Here is a 25,059-nt window from a genome sequence, read left to right on the forward strand (position 1 = left end):
TCATTAGTCTCTATGAGTCTGTTAAAAGTGAAAACTGCAGCATATAGCGTTTGTGAATACTCCCTTCTTCCACCGTCATTTGCTAAAAGAGAAACCGGAGAAGTAAGGAGCTAACTTCAGCCGGTGAACTAGCTAAACCAGTAACTAACTAAAGCCTTGTTGGATGACTGGTGAGGCAGTGTACGACCCCAGTCTGGTCATACCTGTGAACAACCAACTTAGTCAGTGTTTAAAGAAATTCACTTATTTGTTTGAAATTCAATAAACCCAAGTAATCCAGACTTGGGTTTTACTGAGAGTGCATCTTGCTGAGCAGATAATTAGAAGCTAGCTGTCACGGTTTAAATTAACTTCCTACCATTCTGGCGCCTCTCTCACTTGCCGCTAATCAATTTCTGATGCTAACTCATCAGATGCTAACAGTCACTGCCTCAAAGTGGCAAGGCTAAAGGCACCCTGTCTGATCATAAACGCCTTCCCCAATCAAAGATGTGTATAGTAGGGAAAAAAAATCATCAACCTCGTAAGACCTCTCAGCCACCAACGTTTTATTTGATTTCGTCACTCTCCATACTTTCTGGTAGTTAACTCTAAAAACACAGCCCAGCGCCACCTCCAAACCGCTAAATCGCTGCAGTGCCCCTCCCAAAGTGCCCCTCACATTTTGAGCATTTTTCAAACAGGAGCCAGGAGTGGAGTTGTGAAAGGAGGAGGCCACCAGTTTAATGACGTAAATAGTGCACTGTAGCATTAGCTTGCATGTAGCAATATTCATATTTCAACTCTTTAATAACCTTGTAATTGTGATGATCCAGTAGTGTCAGAGAGGAGAATGTTCTCAGGACTAAACGTATTACTGTACTGTACTGAATGTTCATATTTAACACAGGGTGTGACAGAGGCGATTTTCTCTAGAACCCTGTTCACTCTCCCCATAGAAAAATGGGGCTCAGACCCGGAGTTCCTAATATGGGCATAACAACAGGTCACGACTACAGCGGCCAGTGAGGTCACAAATGCTAAACGCGCCCTTTAAGAGAAGCGCGCTGTTCACACGATGCGCATGCGCACTGTGCGCCACTCGGATAGCGCCTCTGCTGGCTGTTCACGCGATGCGCATGCGCACTGTGCGCCACTCGGATAGCGCCTCCGCCTGCTCCTCTCCTCTGACGATTAGCCGCTGCGTGGCTAACGGAAAAGATCAGTCATTACATTCAAACGAAGATGTCTCGAGTTTACATCGGGAAGTTGAGTTATCGCGCGAGGGAGAAAGATGTGGAAAAGTTTTTTAAAGGATATGGAAAGATTTTAGAAGTGGACCTTAAAAACGGGTAACTTGAATATCTCACACAAGCTAAGTTAGCTAACTAGCCAGACCAAGCTAGCTGGCACAAACAGTTAGCTAACCTAGCGTGTTACGCTAGTCAGTCCTGAAATGATTCATATGGCGTTAAATGCAGTTTAGCGACGCGGTATAGGAGAGGTTTTTGTGTTTTTGAGTTGGTGTATTGCATTCGGGAAGTGAATATTGACTGGATTCAACACTGATGAGTATAATGCGATTAGCGTGGTGGCTAAATTAACGTTAGTTTAGCCGGTTCGTTCATCAAACCCATTGTTGGTGGGTGTTTAACGTGGCTACAGTGCCTGTGAATCTAATAAGCAGTAACCTAGATTTAGTGTAGATGGTTAATATCAATAAAGTAAGCTTGCTGTGCTCGATGAGTGACAATATTCGCTAGCTAACTAGTAGTTATATCAGAGCATGTCTGCATAATCCTTCCTCTCCTGCTGCGGCGGATAATACGGGCACTTCTGATACTTTTGAAGTGAATGCACATGGGAAATGATTTGGATTTCGTGCTCATTTTAAGGCGAGCAGCTACAAACCAAAATGACGTGTGTGTTTCTCTCTTCGTCAAGGTACGGATTTGTAGAATTTGATGATCCCCGTGATGCAGACGATGCAGTATATGACCTGAACGGGAAGGACCTATGTGGGGAGAGGGTGATTGTGGAGCACACCAAGGGACCACGACGTGATGGAGGTTACAGCTCTGGAAGAAGTAAATTATTATTTACAGTATGGTCAAGCATTTATTGGTGGGGCACTGAATACTTCTCTGAAGGTTTATGTTGGGTTAGCTGTATATTTATGAAGGCATCTCAGACAGACATGGATTATTGGTGGAGTGCAAGCTAAATTGTGAACTAAAAGTACTTTTGAATGGGGTATGTTTATCTTAAGACGTGTTGTCATTATTGGGTCATATGAAATGAAGCGTAATCAAGTGATACAGTTAGACAAAACAAAAAAGATCTTGGACATGTTAAGTGGGAATGGAGCAATGTGAACCACCAGGAGTACATTGTCTGAGAAGCCTGATTGCCTTCAGTTTGTAGTTGATTGGAGGAAAGTGCAGAAATAGGGTTCTGAAATAGATGAATTTGGATGGGGAGCTGGTAAAAATTCATCTTCTTTTTAGAGCGGTGTAATGATTTATAGTGTTTGCTGTACTCTGAATAACAGTCTTTCCAGTGATAACTTCAGCAAAGTAACTAAATTAACTAATTTCAAATTTAAAAAACTTAATTTTTTTACATTTTAATGAATGTTACAGTAAAGCTAGAGATTTAACAAAGAACCTCAATGTTTTAATTGAAAGTGACTGCCTGCCCCTATTGCTGGCCATGGTGTCCCCCCCTTCCCAAGCGTGTGCCTCTTTGACCATTCTGGGCCCCTGTGCAGACCAATAATGGGAACCAATGTGAATGAAGACCGCTTTTCCCCTTAGGCCGGGTGGTGAGGATGCCATGTGGTCAGGAAAAGATGTGGGTTGAGCTCTTGTAGGTTCCTGAACTATTTTGGTTTTAGTTTGCTTTTCCTCCTTTTTATTATTTGAATTTAACATCACAAAGATTTGATATTGTTTCACTGAAGGTTCAAGTACCTGATTTAGTGTAAAATCTCCTTCAGAACTGGTTCATGTAATTAAGATAGATTCCACTGATTATTCAGTTTATGGCTGTTTCAGTGTGTTAAAAGTAAACTTTTTTTTTTATTATTAAAACACTTACTGGAGTCTTGTATAACTTTGTTGAACTTTTATTTTTACAGTAAATTCAGAATTTACTATATGTGTAATTGGCTATAATCTGAAGAATGTAGTAGAATGGCTTTGTTACTGTTTTGAATTTTACCCACCTCCAACCTTTCTTGCCCATCCAAACCTATGTATGTTGTTCCTCGTCATCTTGAAGGTAACTGGTATGGGCGTGGGGGGAGGGACAGATATGGCCCACCAACCCGTACTGATTACAGACTGATTGTGGAGAATCTCTCTAGCCGCTGCAGCTGGCAGGACCTGAAGGTAAGAGTCATTTTGGTCTGTGGTGTAACCTCATGTATTGTTTGGGTTGGCTACATTATCATACCCTTTCTGGTAGTCTAATGCACAAGTTTGGGTTTGGCAAATGCCAGGAGAATGTCACCTTCCTGACTGCATTGGGCCAATTGTAAAGTTTGGTGCAGGAGGGATAATGTGGGTTGATTTTCAGGGACTAGTCTAGGCTCCTTAGTTGCAGTGAGGGGAAATCTTAATGCTTCAGCGTACTAAGACATTTTGGACAATTGTATGCTTCCAACTTTGTGGGAATAGTTTTAGGAAGGCCCTTTTCTGTTTCAGCATAACTGCCCCTGTGCACAAAGCAAAATCCATAAAGGCATGGCTGGGTGAGTTTGGTGTGGAAGAACTTGATTGGCTCACACAGAGCCCTGACATCCGTCCTGTTGAACACCCTTAGGATGAGCTAGAATTGCGAGCCAGGCCCTCTTGTCCAACAACAGTGTCTCGCCTCACAAATACTCTTTTGCATGAATGGGCAAAAATACCTATGGACACACTTCAAGATTTTGTAGAAAGCCTTCCCAGAAGAGTGGAAGCTGTTATAGCTGCAAAGGATGAGACCAACTCCATATTAATGCCTATGGATTTAGATCGGGCTCCTGTAGGTGTAATTTGTAGCTGTCTCAATATTTTGGTCAATAAAACCTAGTGTAGCTCTGAAATGTTTGCTGTTTAAAATAAATAATTAAAAAAAAAAACTATTGTTCAGGAAAAAAACATCACATCCATATCTGCTTACTGGATTTCAAAACCATGGACATTTAATGTGAGTTGGTCCCTTTATTTGCTGCAAAATTCCACATCTCTTGGAAAACTTAGATTTTTGAACATGGCTGCAGGGATTCACTTTCATTCAGGTACATTAATGTTAGTGAGGCCATGCACTGATGTTCAGTGATAAAGACTAGCTCACAGCATTCTATTCCAGAGGTGGTGGATGGGGTTGAGGTAAACCGTTTCTCGCTTTGTGCATAGGCATTGTTATGCTGAAACAGGCCTTTTTCTACTTGTTGCCACAAAGTTAGTAGTCAGTTCTCCAGACAGTCCTTTTATGTTGTAGCTTTAAGAATACTCGAACCAGCCCAAACCATGAAAAACAGTCCAAACGTATGCCTAATAGTGAAACATGATTCATCAGTCAAGTTGAGAACTGCTTTCGCCTGCTAGACTAATTAGAAGGGGTGTGCACATACATTTGCCCATGTAATGTATCCGATATTCATGCCCCCCCCCATTCCCTTCAGAAAGAAAGTTTTCCAGATGCATGTATGAATGCTTTATTGTTGTGTGTCTTCCTTAGGACTATATGCGGCAGGCTGGTGAGGTGACATATGCGGACACTAATAAGGGTCGCAGAAATGAAGGAGTGATTGAGTTTAGGCTGTACTCAGACATGAAGAGGGCACTGGAGAAACTGGATGGCACTGAGGTGAATGGCAGAAAGATCCGCCTGATTGAGGATCGCCCCAGTGCCAGGCGTAGGCGGTCATATTCGCGCAGCTGCAGCCGCTCCAGGTAGAGATCTTTTGGCAGATATCTATCATTAAAATATATATTTACACAAGGTCAGCAGTCTGAAACAGTCTACATCAGATCTGATGTAGAATAAGAGCTACAGTGCCATTTCAACAAGCTAATGAACATAATTAAAACCAAAATAGTAATATTTTGTAAGGATGCATCTATACTATGTTTTTCAGACTGTGTACAGATTTTTTAGTACTTGCCGATAGTCCTAAACCATACTGAGTACCCTTCTTAGAACTAAGTAGTTAATGTAAATTAGTACAATGTACCTTAACAGTTAAATCATTAAAATCTTGCTGATTTTAAATGACCTGCATTATCTAGCTATGCTAAGAAAAGTGCTTCTGTATAGCTGTAAGTAAAGTAGTGCTCATAGTTTAGGTTCTTTGAGCTTACTTGTGGAGTTTTATGTCTTATGTCATTAGTTTGGCTAGTTGAGCTGTAGCTGATTGTCCTCTAAAGCTAGACATTCACTGCAATTTTAGAAGTCTGGTTTGTTGGTGAGTTAAACTGTACATTTGAATAGTCTGTTGTGTATGGATAAAGCCAACAGTTTATAAAACACCTTGTCAATTCTATTTGAAATGCAGCCTCTGCAGACAGCTCTGTCTGTGAACAATTTCAAATAAAGCTGTTTTACTCAAAACAACACACTCCACACAAAGTCAAAAGAGCAGATCAGCTAACCAAACTGTACTGAAACGTAACGTTACACGGTGGCATTGCGGTCCCTCTACAGCCTTATTTTTGCAAAGACAGTTAAAAAATAAATAAATCAACCTTTATACCTTTAACACAACCTAAATACAGCCTTTATACTCAGTCAAACAGAGTAAAATCGATGTATACAGGTAGTGAAATTCGTTTCTACCTCCATTTAGCTGACCTTGCGTGTCTCCATTCAGGGAAGCGGTTGTGATTGTGTTTAAAACGGGCTGCACAGTGTATTCCTGGCAAGAATCTGTCAAGGCAGAATGTTTAATGTGATCAGCAGCTTTGTTTCTGACCGTCATGGTATCGGTAACACTTTTCTGTGTGAGCAGACCATTTGTTCACTGCCAGCTTCCTTCGTTTGTTCATTAGTGCAGCAATGCCTACGTCACATAGAATGCTTACATTGATCAAAGCATCCCTGACAATTAGTAAGCCTCTTAAATGACATGGTCTTATTGAAGGCATCATTTGAAAAAATACATGCTCATTCCTGCTTGGTTCAACCATGTCTCCCATGTAAAAAATGAGAACATGATTGTAACACTTAATCCAGAAGTCCAAAGCAGTGTATCTATAAAATATGCTGTTAGAGTGATAGAATATGAATATACAGTTAATTCAGTACACAGTTAATCACAGTATACAATTATTCAAGGTAAGATGTTCAGTTTGCTCTCAGTATCACAGACAGTGAATGGAAATAAGTTTTCAGACATTTCTTATTTTGTTATTTACTGTACTTCCAGTACATGTATCCACCTTAAATTTACACTTGAAGTCATTTAAATTTGTACTTTTAGACAAAGTGTGTATTCACAAGCATAATTTTCCATATATTATATATAATGTTGTTATATATTAAGTTAGAAATAAAAATGTGAAGTTCTGTATAATATGAATGCTGCAAAAAAGAAAATTAAGTGTTCTGCTGCAAAATTACCATTACTGTTTTTATAAAATTTGTTGCCATTTGGTTAAGTTTCATGCAATAAGTAACAATTATGGTGAAGGTGGAAGAGATCCCTAAAGTTTTTGGGGACAACATTCCTCCAGCCTATACAGGAGTAGCAAAATCTTTAAATATCCCTGCCAGTACAGTTGATTTGATAATGTGCAGTTGAAACGTTCATGGAACAGATCATCACAAATAATAAAAACGATAATAGAGAAGAGAGCGATCACTTGGAAAGAGTGCAGCCTGACCTTAAAGCAGCAAGACTGACAGTTATACAGAAAGCAATAAACATTGAAATGCATTGTAAACATGAAATATAGAACTGTTTGGCGTTACTTTAGTCAGTCATGTTTTGTGAAAGAAGGATTGCCTGTATAATCCCAAGAACACCATACCCACAGCAAAGTGGTGGGAGCAACTTGTGTGGTAGGAACCATTGTAAATCCAATACCCATGTAATTTTGGGGGAGTCGAAGAATGTTTATTGAGAGGAATGGGCCAAAATTCCCATAATGTACTAAAATTTCGGCTGTTCTATGTTGTTCAGTGTCTACTTAAAATTGTGTCCTGAAAAAGTCCTGGAAAATTATTTCATACTGTGTCATTGTTTTAGTTTTTAGCATTGTTGACTCTGCTTGACTGCTGATCAGTTTAAATTTTTTTGTAATTAAATTTTAATTATAACCCCTGATAATAAATGTGCCTCAGGTCTCCCTCGAGGAATAGGAGGTCCCGTAAGAGCCGCAGCCGTAGCGCCAGCAGAAGTCGCTCCTATTCCAGGTAACACTCCATGAACACTTCCATTTGTTAATTTGTGGCAGACTTGGTCTCTTGGTTCATTTTGGTCACTTGGTTCATTTTACTTTCCACAATTTTTGGTTGTGAGTGAGAAACAGAAGTGATACCAAATATGAATGTGGTTAAGAAAATGGTATGAGCTATGTTCCTAATCTTTAAGTGGACTTTAAAATTCCAGCACAAATGTGCATGTTTCAGAGTCCATGGAATTGTCTAAATGCTGAGTAGCCGGTTTATTAAGTTAAACCTACCATGTAGATTTATAAATACTGACTGTGGCCCATCTGTGCACAACTTGCCATTCTTTGTTGCATCAACTGGAGGAAAGGGACCAATAAATGACCACCATCTTAGAATGGTCAGCCACCTAAGTATTTCTAGATGAGAGGGGAAGCAAGGTGTCTGACAAATAATCAGTAATTGTATACATACAAAGTGCACCTTATAACGTGTACTTGAAAAATGCCCAATGAGTGTATCAAATTTATTTGTAGCACTTTTTACAACTGATGTCGTCACAAAGCAGCTTCACAGAATTTCAGAAAAGACAAAATTTTAACATGAAATGTAAAACCCCCAGGTGAGCAAGCCAGGGCCGCCAGTGGCACGGAAAAAACTCCCTCAGAGCTGAGGAAGAAACCTTGGGATGAAAAACCAAGGCTCACTAGGGGGGGACACATTCTCCTCTGGTCAGACTACCTACAAATGATTATACTACTTATATTAATCGCAGTAGTATTAGTAGTAGTGATAGCTAGGAGTCTATGAAAACATCAATATAGGTTTCCGGGCAGCTAGTCCAAGGCAGGTGGCGGTAGCTGGAGCATGGGCAGCTGGTCTGAAGTGGGTAGGGAAAGATAAATTGGTAGCTTGTGTATATTAACGTCGCCATGTTTAAAATGTCATGTTGTGACCATTTCATTTTTGTTGTTCTCAGGCCTGCAGTCTCCCGGTCCCGGAGCAGATCTTTAAGCAAGAAGAATGCAAATAGGAAAAAGAGGGAGGAAGAGGAGCGTAGCAATGAAGATCATGCTATTCGAGAGATGCAAGGAGGCCGTGACAAGGCAAGGAGTCGCAGCAGGAGTCATAGCTTTAAGAGAAAAAAGGGCAAACAGGAGAGCAAGAGGAGCCACAAAGAGTCACGCTCTCGATCCAGGTCCCGTTCTAGGTCTTGCTCCAAAATGGGCAGCAACAGAGATGGTTCCAAAAAGTCCGTCGTAAAGAGTCATGAAGCCGTGAAGAGGAGTGATGAGGGAACAGCAGAAAGGACTTTGCATTCCAGGTCACGTTCTCACTCCAGATCCCAGTCTCCCTCTGCTTCCAAAGTCTGGGAGAAATCCATATCCCACTCCAAGTCCCAGTCACACACCCCAGCTAAGGGTAGCAGCCGCTCTGCTTCAGCAGCCCACTCAGAGTCCCGCTCTAGATCCTGCTCAAGCTCCAGATCCCCATCACGCTCACGCTCTCGATCATGAGCCTGAGTGCTGTTTTGCATCTCATCATTTACCTCACCAATCTCTTTTGTCTGCCCCTTTGTATTTTTATAAATACTGCAGTAGATAGATAAGAACACTTGTGCCATGTGTTTGTGCTTCATTTGCTTATTGATTTCATTTCTTAATATCTATTTGTATTCTAGTCACTGCTGTACACCTTTGAGTAGTGGCGTCTTTTGAGAAGTGTCTGTAGAATATAGTCATTGCTGTCTTAAGAGCTTTGAAAACATGGAGAAACTAATGTGAGATTAATACGTCATAATCTTTGTACTGTGCACCATAGGAACATTTTTTTTGCTGGTATGTAGAGTGGAGTTTATTGTGCTTGGTTTCATCTGTCATTTTGTCCTTCTTTAACCATTTTCATTTAAGACATGAAATAAAAAGGCTTGCCTAAGAACGTATGCCTGGCCATTTCATTTAAAGGCTGTGTATATGTTGTAATTACATTCCAGAGTGATATGTTGCTGCAGGAAGTCAATGACAGTCATTTTTAAGGCAGATCTTTACTCTTTCACAGTTGCCTTACTGTTCCCTAAGATGTCACCAAACCACATAAGCAGAATGAAACCGTCTCTAACGGTAATATAAGGGCGTCAAACGATGATTGACTCATTGGGCAATGCCTACAGATACATCCACTGTTTGCGTTTTTCAGCTAATATTTTGTGATGCAGCTCTGAGTTTCCTTCCTTCTGTCTTGGGTGTATTTGCCATGTGCATGCTCTATCAAATCTTGGATTATTGGTGTGGGCACACTTATAGGAATAGTGCTGGAGAAGAACGCCAGACAACGGATACCTCGTCTGACCAAAGAGATGTTGACTTATGCCCTACACGCTTAAACAGACGAGGACCGTGTGTTCTGCAGTGCATATCATGCAATTTCAGCGTTGCCCACATTTACACGGTCGGGGTGTGAGAGAGAAGTCGAGGCAGAGGGAGGCGCCGTGTGTGCTGCTGTTATAAGCCAAGGGAGAGAGTAAGAGGGATTTCGCTCGACCGCTACCACTGTGGCTTTTGTGTGGACTTGTGTGATTCGCGATGGGGACTGTGCTCGTTTAACGTCCGTTATTAAGTTTTAAACTCTGTTTCTTTCTTTTCTTGGTCGACGGGTGCCCTAGCCAGCATGCGAGGCGCGGCTCTCGGACGTCTCTGCACTAGCAATCCTCACACATTTCTGGATTTATTGTCATCTGCGAAACTTCCACATGCGGAGCGGGTAAGACGTGCTCTTAATATGTGTGGCCCTCTCAGCAGTGAGTGGGACACATCGAGCGTATGTGGAGACCGCGAACGCAGGCGATGTGCAGCGTAGCCAAAGGAAATAACTTTGCTGAATTTAAACAAATCAGAGACGAGAAGCATCGCCGAACGTGGAACCGCGGTGTTTTCGTGCTGTTGGACGCGGAATACCTTTAGGGTGATGTTGATCGGGCTTTGGCAGCCTACTTTATCAAGATTTGACCTTACATAAGGTCAGTGACTTTCATTAGCGTGGCTTAGCGTTTTGCTGAAGTTTAGATTTCGCTCTCAGTGGTTTTATTTTTAGCTTTGGTTATCTGTGTAATCTGATTCTTGTTCTGTTTCTACGCCTCCAAATGCCTCCACAGCCTGCGTTAGAAATATGTTCGAATGATTTTACCAAATGGCAACTTTCTGCTGCCTGTAATAAATCGGTAGCTCCAGTTGTCCTCAGTTACCACAACGCGTGAGATGTCGGAGAAATACTGAACGTGTTAGATCGACGCGTTTCGGTATTTGATGTTGATTCGCAGTGCGCAACATGATGAACGCATTAAGAGAAATGAGACTCATCTGCACCGCTCACCCCCTCTCTCCCCACGCCGAGGAAACGGAGACACATCTCGTCAGTCTGATAATGCGCGATCCGTTTAAAGCGCGTACATGTATCACCATTAACACCGCTGTGAGAGAAGTGAATTGACAGGACGTCGCAGGACACACGCAGGACGAGGACGGCAAATGATCAGATTTCTTGTTCGTCCCACTCGGTTGAATAGGGAGGAAATGCGCTCTACGTGATCCGAATAGAATGTTTTACGGAATTTGGCCGTTCATCGACAATAAATCGCAGCCATGAGTGCACAGGCGGCTCCTCTCCATGGGTCGCGTCTGAGTTGTTCAACTAAACAACTCATCTGTCGCCACGTTTGAGGAATTCCTGACGACTGATCTGTCATTATTAATTATCTGCCCTGTGTTTAATTTTACTTTTATACTGAAGTCGTACAGTCATTAAACCGAAATCGAGAGATCGATGTACCAAATCAACACGTTGCAAAATCTTTAATATTCTCAATGGGTTAGAAAACGGATTTGAAAACTTTGACGGCTTTATGCTCAGAATCCGTTTCTTGTTAGCTGCAGGGTCATTGCAGCACCTCCAGAAGTTTAGATACTATCTTCAAGTCTACTATCAATCTCGGTGTTTACCTACACGCTTTCACAGAAGTTACTTAGTGATTGTTATGTCCTGGCCGTTGTATCTGATGTTTAAAAATCCAAAGCATGTCCCCTGAGTTTACATAAACCAGACTCATTGGATCTTAAATAGCATTCTCAGAGTTCTCAGGAGACTCTGGCTGTGGTACCTTTGTTAGTTCAGAACATTTCTCAGCTGTTCAGTAACAGCTCAGTTTTTCAGACCGGGCCTAAAGTTACAAAGCCTGCAAGGTGTTTTTACACAACACAAACCTGACATCCTTCCGTGGACCACACGTGTCTCTTCTATGATAAGATCGGTTAAAATAGATTTGTATTAGTTGATTTTGTATTATCATGCTCAATTTTGAAATCAAGTTACAAAATGATGTGTGTATATACACATACACACACAGTATCTCACGAAAGTGACATTTCTGCAAATATTTTATTACATCTTTTCCTGGGACAACACTATAGAAATGAAACTATTATTATATAGTGAAGTTATATTTATACGTATGAATTTATATTTAAGTAGTCAGTGTGCAGCTTGTGTAGCAGTGCAGATTTACTGTCCTCTGAAAAGAACTCAACACACAGCCATTAATGTCTAAATAACTGGCATCACTGGTGAATACACTTCACAGTGAACGTGTCCAAATTGTGCTCAAAGTGTCAATATTTTGGGTGACCACCATTATTATCTACCACTGCCTGAACCCTCTTGGGCATGGAATTCACCAGAGCTGCACAGGTTGCTACTGGAATCCTCTTCCACTTCTCCATGGTGACATCATGGAGCTGGTGGATGTTAGACACCTTGCGCTCCTCCTCCTTCTGCTTGAGATTGCCCCACAGGTACTCTATTGGGTTTATGTCTGGAGACATACTTGACCAGTCCATCACCTTTACTTTCAGCAGGGCTCCGAGTCATCTTGGAGGTGTGTTTGGGGTCATTGTCGAGTTGGAAAACTGCCTTGTTGCGCAGTTTCCGAAAGGAGGGGATCATGCTCTGCTTCAGAACGTCATAGTACATGTTGGAATTCATGCTTCCCTCAGTGAACTGCAGCTCCCCAGTGCCGGCAGCACTCATGCAGCATCAGACCATAATGCTACCACCACCATGCTCGACCATAGGCAAGAGACAGTTGTCTTGGTACTCCTCACCAGGGCACAACCACACCAGAAGAGGCTTCCTTCTGGGACAACGGCTGTGCAGACAGAGTTGATGCATTATGTTGCATATGGTCTGAGCACTGACAGGTTGACCTCCTTATTCAACATCTGCAGCAATGCTGGCAGCACTCATGTGTCTATTTTTTTAAGCCAACCTCTGGATGTGACGCTAAATATGTGGACTCAACATCTTTGGTCGACCCTGGCAAGGCCTGCTCCAAGTGGAATCTGTCCTGGAAAACCTCTGTATGACCTTGGCCGCCGTGCTACAGCTCAGTTTCAGGGTGTTAGTCTTCTTATAGCCTAGGCCGTCTTTGTGGAGAACAACAATTCTGTTTCTCACATCCTCAGAGAATTCTTTGCCATGATTTGCCACATTGAATATCCAGTGGCCAGCATGGGCGAATTGTACCGAAAACACTTAACAGCTCTGCTCCCCATTCACACCTGGAACCTTGTCCTCTAACCTGGAACCTCTAGTCACATGACACCAGGGAGAGACAATTGCACAATTGGGTGCAATTTGGATAGATTAGATAGATAGATAGATTCAACTTTATTGTCATTACTCAGTATAAGTACATGGCAACGAAATGCAGTTAGCATCTACCAGAAGTGCAAATAGTAGCAAATAGTGCAAAAAGAGAGTGTGCAAGTGTGCAATAAATAGGCATAGTGCAACATTACAGTATATAGAATAAATTACTTATAGATATGCAAAAAAATAGATTATAGATGTGTAGATATATACATGAACATGTTGGAGATGTACACTGTATAGAATAACTGTTGCGATGTGTTATTTACATGGCAGTAGAATGTTACATTTGTGCAGTGGTAATAATGATGAATAAAATAAAATAAAACAACAGCTCTGATTGGTGAGTGTAGTATGAAAGGCAGTGTTCATAGTCCGCTGTGTGCAGTATGAGTGGTAGTGATATCAGCGAGGTGTGGAGTTCAGCAGAGTGATTGTGGAGGGAAAGAAGCTGGACCTGAGCCGACTGGTTCTGGCCCGGATGCTCTTGGACATGTTCACTGTGAGGTGGACTCACTTGTGTTGGCAGCTATTTAGACATTAAATCGCTGTGTATTATTTTTAGAGGACATATATACACACACATACACACTGCTCAAAAAAAAAAAAAAGGGAACACTCAAATAACACATCCTAGATCTGATTTAAATATTCTCTTTGAATACTTTGTTCTGTACAAAGTTGAATGTGCTGACAAAATCTCACAAAAATCAATGGAAATCAAATTTATTAACCAATGGAGGCCTGGATTTGGAGTCACACACAAAATTAAAGTGGAAATATACACTACAGGCTGATCCAACTTTGTAATGTCCTTAAAACAAGTCAGAATGAGGCTCAGTATTGTGTGTGGCCTCCACGTGCCTGTATGACCTCCCTACAACACCTGGGCATTCTCCTGATGAGGTGGCGGATGGTCTCCTGAGGGATCTCCTCCCAGACCTGGACTAAAGCATCCGCCAGCTCCTGGAAAGTCTGTGGTGCAACATGGCATTGGTGGATGGAGCGAGACATGATGTCCCAGATGTGCTCAATCGGATTCAGGTCTGGGGAACGGGCAGGCCAGTCCATAGCTTCAATGCCTTCATCTTGCAGGAACTGCTGACACACTCCAGCCACATGATGTCTAGTATTGTACTGCATTTGGAGGAACCCAGGGCCAACCGCACCAGCATATGGTCTCACAAGGGGTCTGAGGATCTTCTCAGTACCTAAGGCAGTCAGGCTACCTCTGGCGAGCACATGGAGGGCTGAGCGGACCTCCAAAGAAATGCCACCCCACACCATTACTGACCCACTGTCAAACCGGTCATGCTGAAGGATATTCCAGGCAGCAGAACGCTCTCCATGGCGTCTCCAGACTCTGTCATGTCTGTCACATGTGCTCAGTGTGAACCTGCTTTCATCTGTGAAGAGCACAGGGTGCCAGTGGCGAATTTGCCAATCCTGGTGTTCTCTGGCAAATGCCAAGCATCCTGCACGGTGTTGGGCTGTGAACACAACCCCCATCTGTGGATGTCAGGCCCTCATACCATCCTCATGGAGTCAGTTTCTAACCGTTTGTGCAGACACATGCACATTTGTGGCCTGCTGGAGGTCATTTTGCAGGGCTCTGGCAGCGCTCCTCCTGTTCCTCCTTGAGGACACTACGCTGACAGACACAGCAAACCTTCTTGCCACAGCTCGCATTGATGTGCCATCCTGGATGAGCTGCACTACCTGAGCCACTTGTGTGGGTTGTAGAGTCCGTTGCATGCTACCACGAGTGTGAAAGCTCCACCAACATTCAAAAGTGACCAAAACATCAGCCAGAAAGCAGAAAGGTACTGAGAAGTGGTCTGTGGTCCCACCTGCAGAACCACTCCTTTACTGAGTGTGTCTTGCTAATTGCCAATAATTTCCACCTGTTGTCTGTTCCATTTGCACAACAGCTGTGAAATTGATTGTCAATCAGTGTTGCTTCCTAAGTGGACAGTTTGATTTCGCAGAAGTTTGATTTACTTGGAGTTATATTGTGTTGTTTGAGTGTTCCCTTTATTTTTTTGAGCAATGTATATATATATATATATATATATATATATATATATATATATATATATATATATATATACTTACACACACACGGATAAAAGATTCCATTCCACAATCAATTGTAAATGCTATTATTGAAAAGTGAAAGTGTTTATTAACCACAGCAACTCAGCCACAAAGTGGTACACCACGTAAACTTACAGAGCAGGGTTGCTGAGTAATGAGGTGCTTAGTGCATAAAGGTTACCAATGCTTTGCTGGCTTAGTAAGTGAAGAGTTCCTTCTCTGGCATTAACATCAGCACAAAAACTGTGTACCAGGAGCTTCATGGCTGTGCAGCTGCATACAAACCTTACAGTACTATGTACGAGGCCAAGAAGGCAGATAGAGTGATATAAAGAATGCTGCCACTGGACTCTGGAGCAGTGGAAACATATTCTTTGGAGGGATAAATCATGTGGGTCTGTCTGGCAGTCTGATGGATGAGTCTGGATTTGGCAAATGCCAGGAGAACGTCATCTGCCTGATTCCATTGCCAACTGCAAAGTTTGGTAGAGGAAGGATAATACTATGGGGTTGTTTTTTCAGGGGTTGACTTAGGGCCCTTAGTTCCAGTGAAGCGAAAGTTTAATGTTGTATAATGTTTAATTGTGGGAACTTTGAACAGTTTGGGAAAAGCCCTTTTCTGTCCCAGTGTGACTCCATATTAATATCTATGGATTAAGGATGTCATAAAAGCTTCTGTAGGTGTAATTTGTAGGTATCCCAGTACTTTTGTCCATATATACTGTGCTTATGTATGGATATATAAATTCATAAAGACAGAAATGTGGACGCGGCACAATTACTGGCACCCTTTTAATGAATTCCATTTATAAAATGACTTGAATTAACAAATGAAAGCCATTTTGTTGTCCCTGATCCTGTTCTGAGTTGTTGAAGAGCACCAGTGCTCTTATGCTATTATCTCCAAACACAAGAATTGTAAAGGGTACAAGCCCATCTCTAAAGTCACTGACATCCCTGTTTCAGCAGTGCACAGTGTATTTTTTTGTTCATGAAGGTTTCAAAAACCTTCTAGGATGTGGAGGAGCAGGAAAGAGGAAAATCGGTGAGAAAGGTTTTCAAAAGTTGGTGTGGAAAAAACACCATGTGTAACAGCTAAAGAGCTAAAGGCAGACCTGGAGCAGTCTGGTGTAATGGTTTCAATGTATAAATCAAAACACACTAAATCAAAAAGGACTTCATATGCAAAGGCCAAAGAAGGCTTCCATTGCTGAAAGAAAGACATAATAAGGCACAACTGATCTTTGACAAAACACACCTAGACCAACTACAGTCCTTTTGGGCAAATATTTTGTGGACAGAAAAAAAAATAGGGCTCTTTGACAATGCAGACCAATGGATCCATAATGTTGTGGGACTGTTTTGCTGCCTCAGATGCTGGAGGGCTCAACTGAATTGACGGAATAACGAAATTAGAAGATTACCAAGGCATTTTAGAGAGAAATGTGCTACCTACTATGAGGAGGCTAAGTTTGGGTCGAAGATCATGGGTATAAGGAAGAAGTGGACTGTTTTATCTCGACCCCTTTGAAAATCTTTGGAGAGAACTGAAATTTGTAATGCGTTTTTCAAAGAGCACAATGTGGCTCATCATGCATAACATCCAGAAAAAGACTACACATTCTTTCTTCTGATGTCCTTTAATGGATGCTATGTTCTCTATTGCAGTAAAAAGTTAATGAAGTTGTATTCCATCTTGGAACATGCTGTTTACCTTGACATGTGCTTATCAATAGTGGCAGAAATAATGCCAGATGTGGAAGTGTTTATCTGGCTTTTGTTTTATTCTTTGCCATGTTAAACACCATAATAAAAAGAATACAAAATTCAAGATCACTGAATCTCTTGATGTTCTTCTTCTTCTTCTTCTTCTTCTTCTTCTTTCGGCTGCTCCCTTTAGGGGTCGCCACAGCGGATCATCTACCTCCATCTTGCCCTGTCCATTGCCTCCTCTACTTTTACACCAACCATCTCCATGTCCACCTTCACTACATCCATAAACCTTCTCTGAGGTCTACCTCTTCTCCTTCTACCCGGCAGCTCCATCTCCAACATTCTTTGACCAATTGAATCTCTTGATGTATATGATATAATCCCAGCAAAAGGAATATTTTAGTAGGAGACTACTATGACAGGCAGTCTGATTATGCTCAGCAGCTGTGATAGATTATGGATCAAGCCACTGAGGACTGTGCACAGGGGCTTCAGGCTTTAAGGACAGGGACAATTTATTGTAAATGTAAATGTTAAATAGATAGTGTTCTTGTTAGCAAGCACTGTTTGCAATGATGGCTAAATGAAAGAAGGATCCATCTAACTGGTGACTTTGATATTGTGGATCCTTGTTATTGCTGTTCTTAATTGTATTGTTTTTGCATTTCATTTAAATATTTTAATTGTTTACATAGTATATAAGTTTTATCATCTATAGCATTTTAGAATGTGTGTGTTTCTATCTGTGTGTGTCTGATGATTGTACTCAGGGTCTTATAGGATCATGGTACATCCCTAACTACCCTAACTTCATGGTATATCAACTGTGGCCACAAACAGGCATCAGCAGAATATCATTTTTTACTACAGTTTAATCACAAGGTAACATCATATGGAGGCTTCCAAACATAAGCCAACATGGGTTTCCAAAGGCTTTCAAATATAAGCCAGCAAGGACAATCTAATGTGAAGAGGAAATTGACAATAAAACTTTACCTGAATGCACAGGTGGCTTAAAGTCACTTTTTGATCTCTGTTTTAACATGTGGCCTCTTTGCCCTCTTCTTTGTAGACTCTCATTGAGGTGTGGCCTTAAGAGGGAGGCACTGGAATCATGAGAACTCAGAAGACTTCTATGCCTTCCCATCAGCGCCTGCCACACTTCAGTCTGCGCCCACGAAGAAAGAAGGAGGGTGTGATCCAGGGCAAACTGCGCATTCGCTCCATCCCGGGGGCATTCTTGGTGCTTGGCATGGTAGTTGTGATTGTTGGCACAGCATTGGCAGTGGCAGGGTACTGGCCATACCGAGTGCAGCGGTCAGCACTGGGCGCAATCAGTGACAGTCTCCCCAGCACCTCTCAGGCATCTGGATGGGGACTGGGAGCAAAAGGGCTCTTTTCCACAGCCAGCCTGATCCACAGTGAGAGGATGAAACTTCTTGGTCCTGTGATTATGGGAGTGGGTCTCTTCATTCTCATTTGTGCTAATACAGTACTGTTTGAGAACCGAGACAGGGAGACTCAGATGCTTCTGGCTCAGATGCGAAGTGTTATCTGTTCTGTGTCTGCTGCTGTGCCTTCAGCGGACCTCACACAGGTGAACTCCCTGGCCAGGCACTACCAGTGGGTCAGCAGCTTGCCTGCAGCCCATCTGAACATCCTATGCCTTCAGGAGCTGGCCTCCTCTGAACCACTGCTGCAGGTCAAAATCACAGAAGAGGAAGGAGGTTTGCAGCAGAGAGCATCTCTGTGCACTGAGGTCCTTCATCATCAAGAGTCTTCCTCCACCCCCTCTATACATTCTTCCAATTCCTGCAACTCCAGCAAAGTGGACACCACCATTCTTGATGCAGAACAGGGTGTCAGCTGTGGCCATCAGCCACAACCAGAAATCCACTGCAAGCTCAGCAACTACCTGGCTTCAAGCTCTATGTCCACTCTGGAGGGGGAGGACTGGGAGTTAAGCATTCTTCCCCCCAGACGCTCGCACAGTATGAACTACAGGACTAAACCGCACACACTGCCTAGTGCTCTGATCCTTGAGGAAAGGGCTGAGAAATCTACAGACAACCTGAGAGAGCTTCGGCAACAGTCCAGCTCAAACGTTTGTGTGAATTTGACAAGGGTTGGCACAGTGACCCTTGACCTTGCACACATGGAGGAGCAGAAGCATCGCAGTTGGCCTCGACTCGATCTTGGATATACCAGGAGATATCTCAAACTAGAAAACAAGGAGGACTCTGTGGACAAGTTACTGGATCAGCTTGAACAGCAATGCTCACAGTTGGACCAGAGCTTTGGCTCAGGACCCTTCCAGTGAGCGCGGGACTAATGATGTGCACACATCAAGGTCAATGCTATGGCAAATTAAGTTCTCCTAAGCACCTCTCAGAAGCTGATATGCTGAAGGGGGAGCAATCTAGCATGAAAATCCTCTGAGTATTTTTATTCAGTTTTACTGTTCCCTTTAGGTCCGAAGAATCACTAGTTGCCCAGACAGTCATTTGTTAGGCTGGACCAAATTCTTTTGTTTGAGATGTCAGGAGAATAAAGGAGATGCAGTGTACTGGTCATTAACATTCCCAGCAACGTCCCTTTTGCCCTTTGTGATATGGGTATATAAACTTTCATCTATACTTTGATGGACTTTGATGTCTTTGACACTAATGTTTTTAAAATAGAAAACATGATACACAGCCTCACAGATGACTGCACACACATGCTGTCTTTGTGTGAGAGGGCAGTTTGGGCAGTAATATGAGCAATCAATGTGCAATTGTGTCCAAAACTCTGCTTGTCCAAGACATTGTACACAGCATTTCTGAACAGAAAGCAGTATGAAGGGTGATCTGTACTGTACCTGTCTAAAGATTATAGTTTTTATATAAATTGATTTATTTAGACATCTATGCCACAAATATCTCAATATATTAATAATTTAACCAAATGGGGAAAGTGTTCATTTGGTTGCACATTTTGGCTCTCACTCCATGTCCTTGATGGTGTCAGTCATTGTTTGCTGCAGCATTCTTGTCACACAGAGCTACTGGTCTCCTCACTTGACTCAACAGTGGTAAAAGAACAGCATAGACAATGAAAATAAAATGTCTACCTGACTTCAATTGAGGTGATCAGTATTATTGCACCCACTAATGCAAGGACATAATTCAATTTTTACAATGCAGAGCTGAATTGAGCTGAATTGAATTGAGAAAAGACTACTAGCTCTAAAAACAAGATTCTATCTATTTTGTGTTGTCTGTTTTGTATGCTGTGTGTGACATTATGCATTCTAAATGTACACTAAGCAATACCTGCAGTCTGACAGATGGGCCCATTACACCCTACAATTTATGCCTGTGTTACAAATAAAAGGCAAAGCAAAAATATTCAAGATGTGAAATTGTCATAGTGCTGTCTGATATTTCACTTTTTGATTGAATATAAAAGGTTGCCATACTTAATGCATTTCTCACTATAAGACTTACATAAAGTACTGATATTGCATGTGCTAAACAGAATGGCAATAACAGGGCAGATTAGATCTGATTTGTGTCTTTCTGGGTAGATGACCAAGATCTATTTGGATTGCTGTGTCATTGCAGAAACAACTAGGCCATATACCCTTAACAAAAAAAGTCTGATTCTACCTCATGATAGATGAGGAGATTGGAGATTTTGTTAAGCGAAGACCACCCAGTACTCACAAACCTCTTTTATTACCTTTAGAGTGAATTCAGATTTTTCCTTTCCAGCTGTATTGCAGCTGTTTAGTTGCAAATTAAGTAGACCTGAATTATAACATTTTCCAGTCAGTTTACATTCAAAAACAGAAAACTAAAAGAAAAAGGTACATATGTTTTTTTACATATAGTTTTCACATTTCTCAAAACATTACACACATTTCCTTCAAACACAAAGCTCAGTATTGTACATACTGTACAAACTTACACCAACAACTTTGAAACTAAATAATCCAATAAAGAATCACAAATCCACTAAGCAAATATGTACACACGTTTTCTCAAAAAAAAAAAAAAGGAAAAAAAAAAACATCACCGTACACACGTACACACTGGGTCACGTTGGGGTGGGGGGTGGGGGTGCTGAAAGCTATCCCAGCGGTCACTGGCTGGAAGGCAGTATACACTGTGGACTAGTCCATCGCAGAGTGAACAGACAGACAGACATATACATATACACACACATTCACACCTAGGGGCAATTTAGCATGTCCAGTTGGCTTGAGTGTATGTCTTTGGACTGTGGGAGGAAACCCACGCAGACACAGGGAGAACATGCAAACTCCACACAGAAAGGACCCTGGTCACCCAGTCAGGAATCAAACACAATTCGACTGTCTGTTCGACAATCTGTATATTAGGTGGACTGAGGGAGTGTGGTGAAAGAATGTGTATGGATGGACAGTGAATCAGTTTGGATGTCATGTACACAGAGGAAGCATTTGCTTCATTAGAAATTATTCTTTTTTATTCATCCTCTGCCTCTTACCCACTTCACTCTTTCTTGTTCCTGCATTTGATTTCCCTGTGTCAGTGTGTTGCTTTATAAGCCAAAAACAGTGAGATCTGAGTGGATAAACTGGTGGTGAACAGTATTTACACTGCTGAGCTATGCTTTGATTGGTGACCCCATGTTGTTGATGAAAAGGAGTTGTGAGTGTACACAGTGAGGACTGTGTTTGTGCGCTGAGAGCTGTGTGTAGGGTTCTGCAAAAAGAGTACATTACAGTTGTGTTGAATTAGTGACAATGTGCTTATAGTTGTGAAGAAATGGTATATGGTTCTGGGATTTCAGAGAGCAAACTACATGATGTAATCAGTCAGTAATACTGTGTAACCTAAAAGAGAAAAACTAAAAGAAAAAAAATCCCACCATAAACAACTTTTCTCTAATATAGATATATGCCACAACTATTGGGACCCCCAGAAAGTCTTATGTAATTGCCATTTTTAAATTGCCATTTATACTTTTCTGTCTTTCTGTCTTTCTGGCATGTCTTTAGGTCTTTAGGAACTCTCATAAAAGTCTCCATGGTTTCCTGTTTACTTGAGGTGAAAATGTGAGGTGAATTGAAATGCCAGGATCATATGAATTGAGCATAACTTGGGCGCAATTTTGTCCCATTCAACAAATTTACAGTGTTGGGTCCAAATACGAGTGTTGGGAATGATAAATGGGTCTTGTAAATTAGTTTAACATCTCCTACGATGTGTTCCTTGAACTTAACCAATTTGATGACAGAGTGCTGTCTGGCACACATACATGTATGTAAACATAACGAAGAGAAAGAGGAACACTGCTGTTGCAACTGTCACATGGAACAACAGATGAAAAGTCCAAAAAGAGAAATGTTGGTGAGAAATTGTGTTTATAGCGTCTGTTTACATACAGTGAACCTGATAGCTATATTCATATAATGTTCTTCATACAGTATGTTAACACATTTGTTACCTCAAGTTCTTTTTAAGGAATAGATAGCCCATATTGTCCTCTTTGTGACACACAGTAACGATTCCACAATCGCGTTTTCTTCTGTTGTTTTTCTTTTCAGAACACAAAACCAGCAGCATCACACATAATGCTTCTAAATAATGGGTTCATGATCCCAGCATAAGTCATGGGTAGAAGATAAGAGGATATGCAAAGTAAATGAGACAAAAGTTGACTTCATAAAGCATGCACAAGATATTAAACATAACTTCATACATCTCCATTATTTGTATAGCAACTGAGAAGTTTGGAGCAACTGCTACTGTGATTAATCTGTGCAGGGGTTCATACAAATGCATCACTATCTGTTAGCAATTAGACACTATTACCTGTATCCAGTAATACTCCCAGTATTTTACTCCCATTGAAAACCTCTGGGAACCCTTGGATCATGGTCCGATACAAGTTTAGGTGGAGGAGGATAAGGGGGCGAGAGAAGGGAGAAATTCCCCCTCTGTAATTATCCTCAGCAGTGTTCTTCTCTGAGGCTAACTTTCTGCCCCTTATTAGATTTTATGGTTCCTTCCAGGCAGGTATGCAGTTGCTGGTGATCTCTTCTCATTTAGTTGGTCATTTACAAGATGGCTTCTGTGATTCTAACAGCTCGTAAAGCTAGCATGCAAGACCTGCGGCTTTCTTCCTGCCAATTTTTGAAGAGGATTATGCACGTGAAGTTGTGAGATTCAATGAACATCAAAAAAGGTGTTTGTGCATGAACATTTATTTTATTCATTTCTGTCAGAGAATGTGCATTTATAGTTTGGAGAGTCATTTTGGAACAGCAGGTAAGATGATCCTGGGCCAGGAGAACTTTCTGATTGCCACAAAATCAGGTACATTATCATCTGACTCGCAAAATTAGTCACTGACAGTATCTGCCACAGTGGTATAGTAAAATATATAAAGTGGCTTCTTTGCTTTCTTTCTTTCTTTTTCCTAAATAAAATAAATACAGCAAGTTGAGAGAAAAAGAAAGGGCAAATTGTAGACATCCCGGGACATTCATAACATCTGTGACTTACCTTACAACTGTGACTTACTAATCAACGCCAGAGCTTTTTATATGGTTGAGAATTTTGAACAATACGTCATATAGCTCAGTGCCATTGGGTGTGAGGATGTTGTTCATGTGTGCATTCTTCTCAGTGTGTGTGCATGTGTGAGTTAGCGAGGGAGTCGTAAAAATGGCCTAAAGCTGGTTGTAATTGTTTTTTACTGCTGTTGGTCCCAGAAGCACAGTCTCATTGGCTGGTAGGCAGGAGTCAATGGGATCCAGGTGTAGATATACAGTCAAGCATCAAGCTGAGTTGCCATATGGCAGGGTTTTTCTTTCAGAATGGAGAAGAAGCATAGGCTTTTTACAGCAAATGTATCTGTCACATCTGATTCTTGAAGTCTGCATGAAAGAGACAGAGAGGGAGTATGCGTAAAAGAGAGAGGCAGAAGGAGAAAGCACAAGGATTTTCATGGCAATAGACTTTATTTTTCTGCACTCAGCATCTCAGTTCACTGAAATTCCCTTTTTAATCACCATTCTGTCTAAACAGCTGGCTCTATGAGTGAGCAGAATCAATAAATATGACAATCATAAATGTTTCCCTGAATATTTTTTGTAAAATTAAGAAAAAAATCGTGAGAGCATTGAAGCATTATTCAGTGTGGAATTTGCATAGTCCCATAGAGGGCCATCATAGTGGCACTGTTTTGCCCAGTGTTGTACAGCAGGAAGCTCCATTGCCATCAAACTGGTCCACAAATTGACAAGCAGGGGACAGGTTACAGTGTACAGCGTTAACAGAATCCAGACTCCAGCAGGTTTAGCTATTACAGTTGAACCAAAAGGTAGAGCCAGAAAGTGACAAAGACATGAGGGCTTCCTGAGATGTCAGTCCACTGACAACAAACTTCAGTAAATGTGCGAGAGTAGCAGCACGACAGCAACACTCTTAGATTACCATAAAACTCCATGTCCATGAAACCCCAGATCTGCATCTTATATCTAACGTGAAAAATTAATTATCTAATGTTTTACTAAACACGTATGTTTTTAGCCTAGATTTAAAGTTAGATATAAGGTGCAGATCTGGGGTTTCATGGACATGGAGTATTATGGTAATCTAGGAGTGTTGCTGTCGTGCTGATGCTCTCACACATTTACTGAAGTTTGTATGAAAAGGTTTTACCCCCTGATATAACCTGATTAATTCTAGGCAGTAATAGTAAGTACCATTCGAACAGTTTAAAAAGGCACTTAAGTACTGAGCAAAGTACAGAATTGCAATGGAACTTCCAGCATATATCAGCATGTTAATGACTAAAACGTACTTATGTAAAAAAGTAAATTTCCTAAAGTTCACTGGCTACATTATATGTGTACACCCAGTTGAAAACCTGCCAAGAAGAGGATGTATAAGCATACTGCCCCATGAAGGTGAGACAAAGAGAAACCCAAAGCTGCAGAACTTCAGTTTAGTTGAAGTTCAAATGTTTTTAAATTTTAAAATCATCTGTTAGAAGCCACTTCTATAACCAGTAGCTTTTTGGCAGAGATTCATGAAAGTAGCCTTTGAAGAAATCTAGCCACAAAATACAACGCCTAAACATTTCAAAATTTTATTGGCAAAAACAAATGAAATCGGATGGGACAAACATTTTACTTTATGGACATCAATGCAC

At 41.4% G+C, this 25,059-nt stretch overlaps 2 protein-coding genes across 4 annotated transcripts; both read left to right on the forward strand.

The window, feature by feature from the left end:
• The first annotated feature begins 1,087 nt into the window (after positions 1-1,087).
• On the forward strand, positions 1,088-9,301 carry srsf4 (serine and arginine rich splicing factor 4). Its single transcript, XM_017723161.2, has 6 exons — positions 1,088-1,331; positions 1,924-2,066; positions 3,262-3,371; positions 4,708-4,922; positions 7,312-7,383; positions 8,339-9,301. Exons 1-6 carry the CDS (start codon positions 1,225-1,227, stop codon positions 8,874-8,876), a joined length of 1,185 nt encoding a protein of 394 aa, XP_017578650.1. The 5' UTR covers positions 1,088-1,224; the 3' UTR covers positions 8,877-9,301.
• Positions 9,302-9,475: 174 nt separating this feature from the next.
• On the forward strand, positions 9,476-20,258 carry tmem200b (transmembrane protein 200B). 3 transcript variants are annotated; one of them, XM_037543741.1, is made up of 2 exons: positions 9,476-9,879; positions 17,942-20,258. In XM_037543741.1, the coding sequence occupies exon 2, from the start codon at positions 17,984-17,986 to the stop codon at positions 19,187-19,189; it is 1,206 nt and encodes a 401-aa protein (XP_037399638.1). In that variant the 5' UTR covers positions 9,476-9,879; positions 17,942-17,983; the 3' UTR covers positions 19,190-20,258. The 3 variants fall into 3 exon arrangements, with proteins under 3 accessions (XP_037399638.1, XP_037399569.1, XP_017578638.1); XM_037543672.1 differs by having other exon boundaries at positions 9,477-10,119; XM_017723149.2 differs by lacking the exon at positions 9,476-9,879 and adding an exon at positions 10,142-10,375.
• Positions 20,259-25,059: the final 4,801 nt, after the last annotated feature.

The sequence above is a fragment of the Pygocentrus nattereri genome, chromosome 1, assembly GCF_015220715.1.
Source record: "Pygocentrus nattereri isolate fPygNat1 chromosome 1, fPygNat1.pri, whole genome shotgun sequence".
NCBI lineage: Eukaryota > Metazoa > Chordata > Actinopteri > Characiformes > Serrasalmidae > Pygocentrus > Pygocentrus nattereri.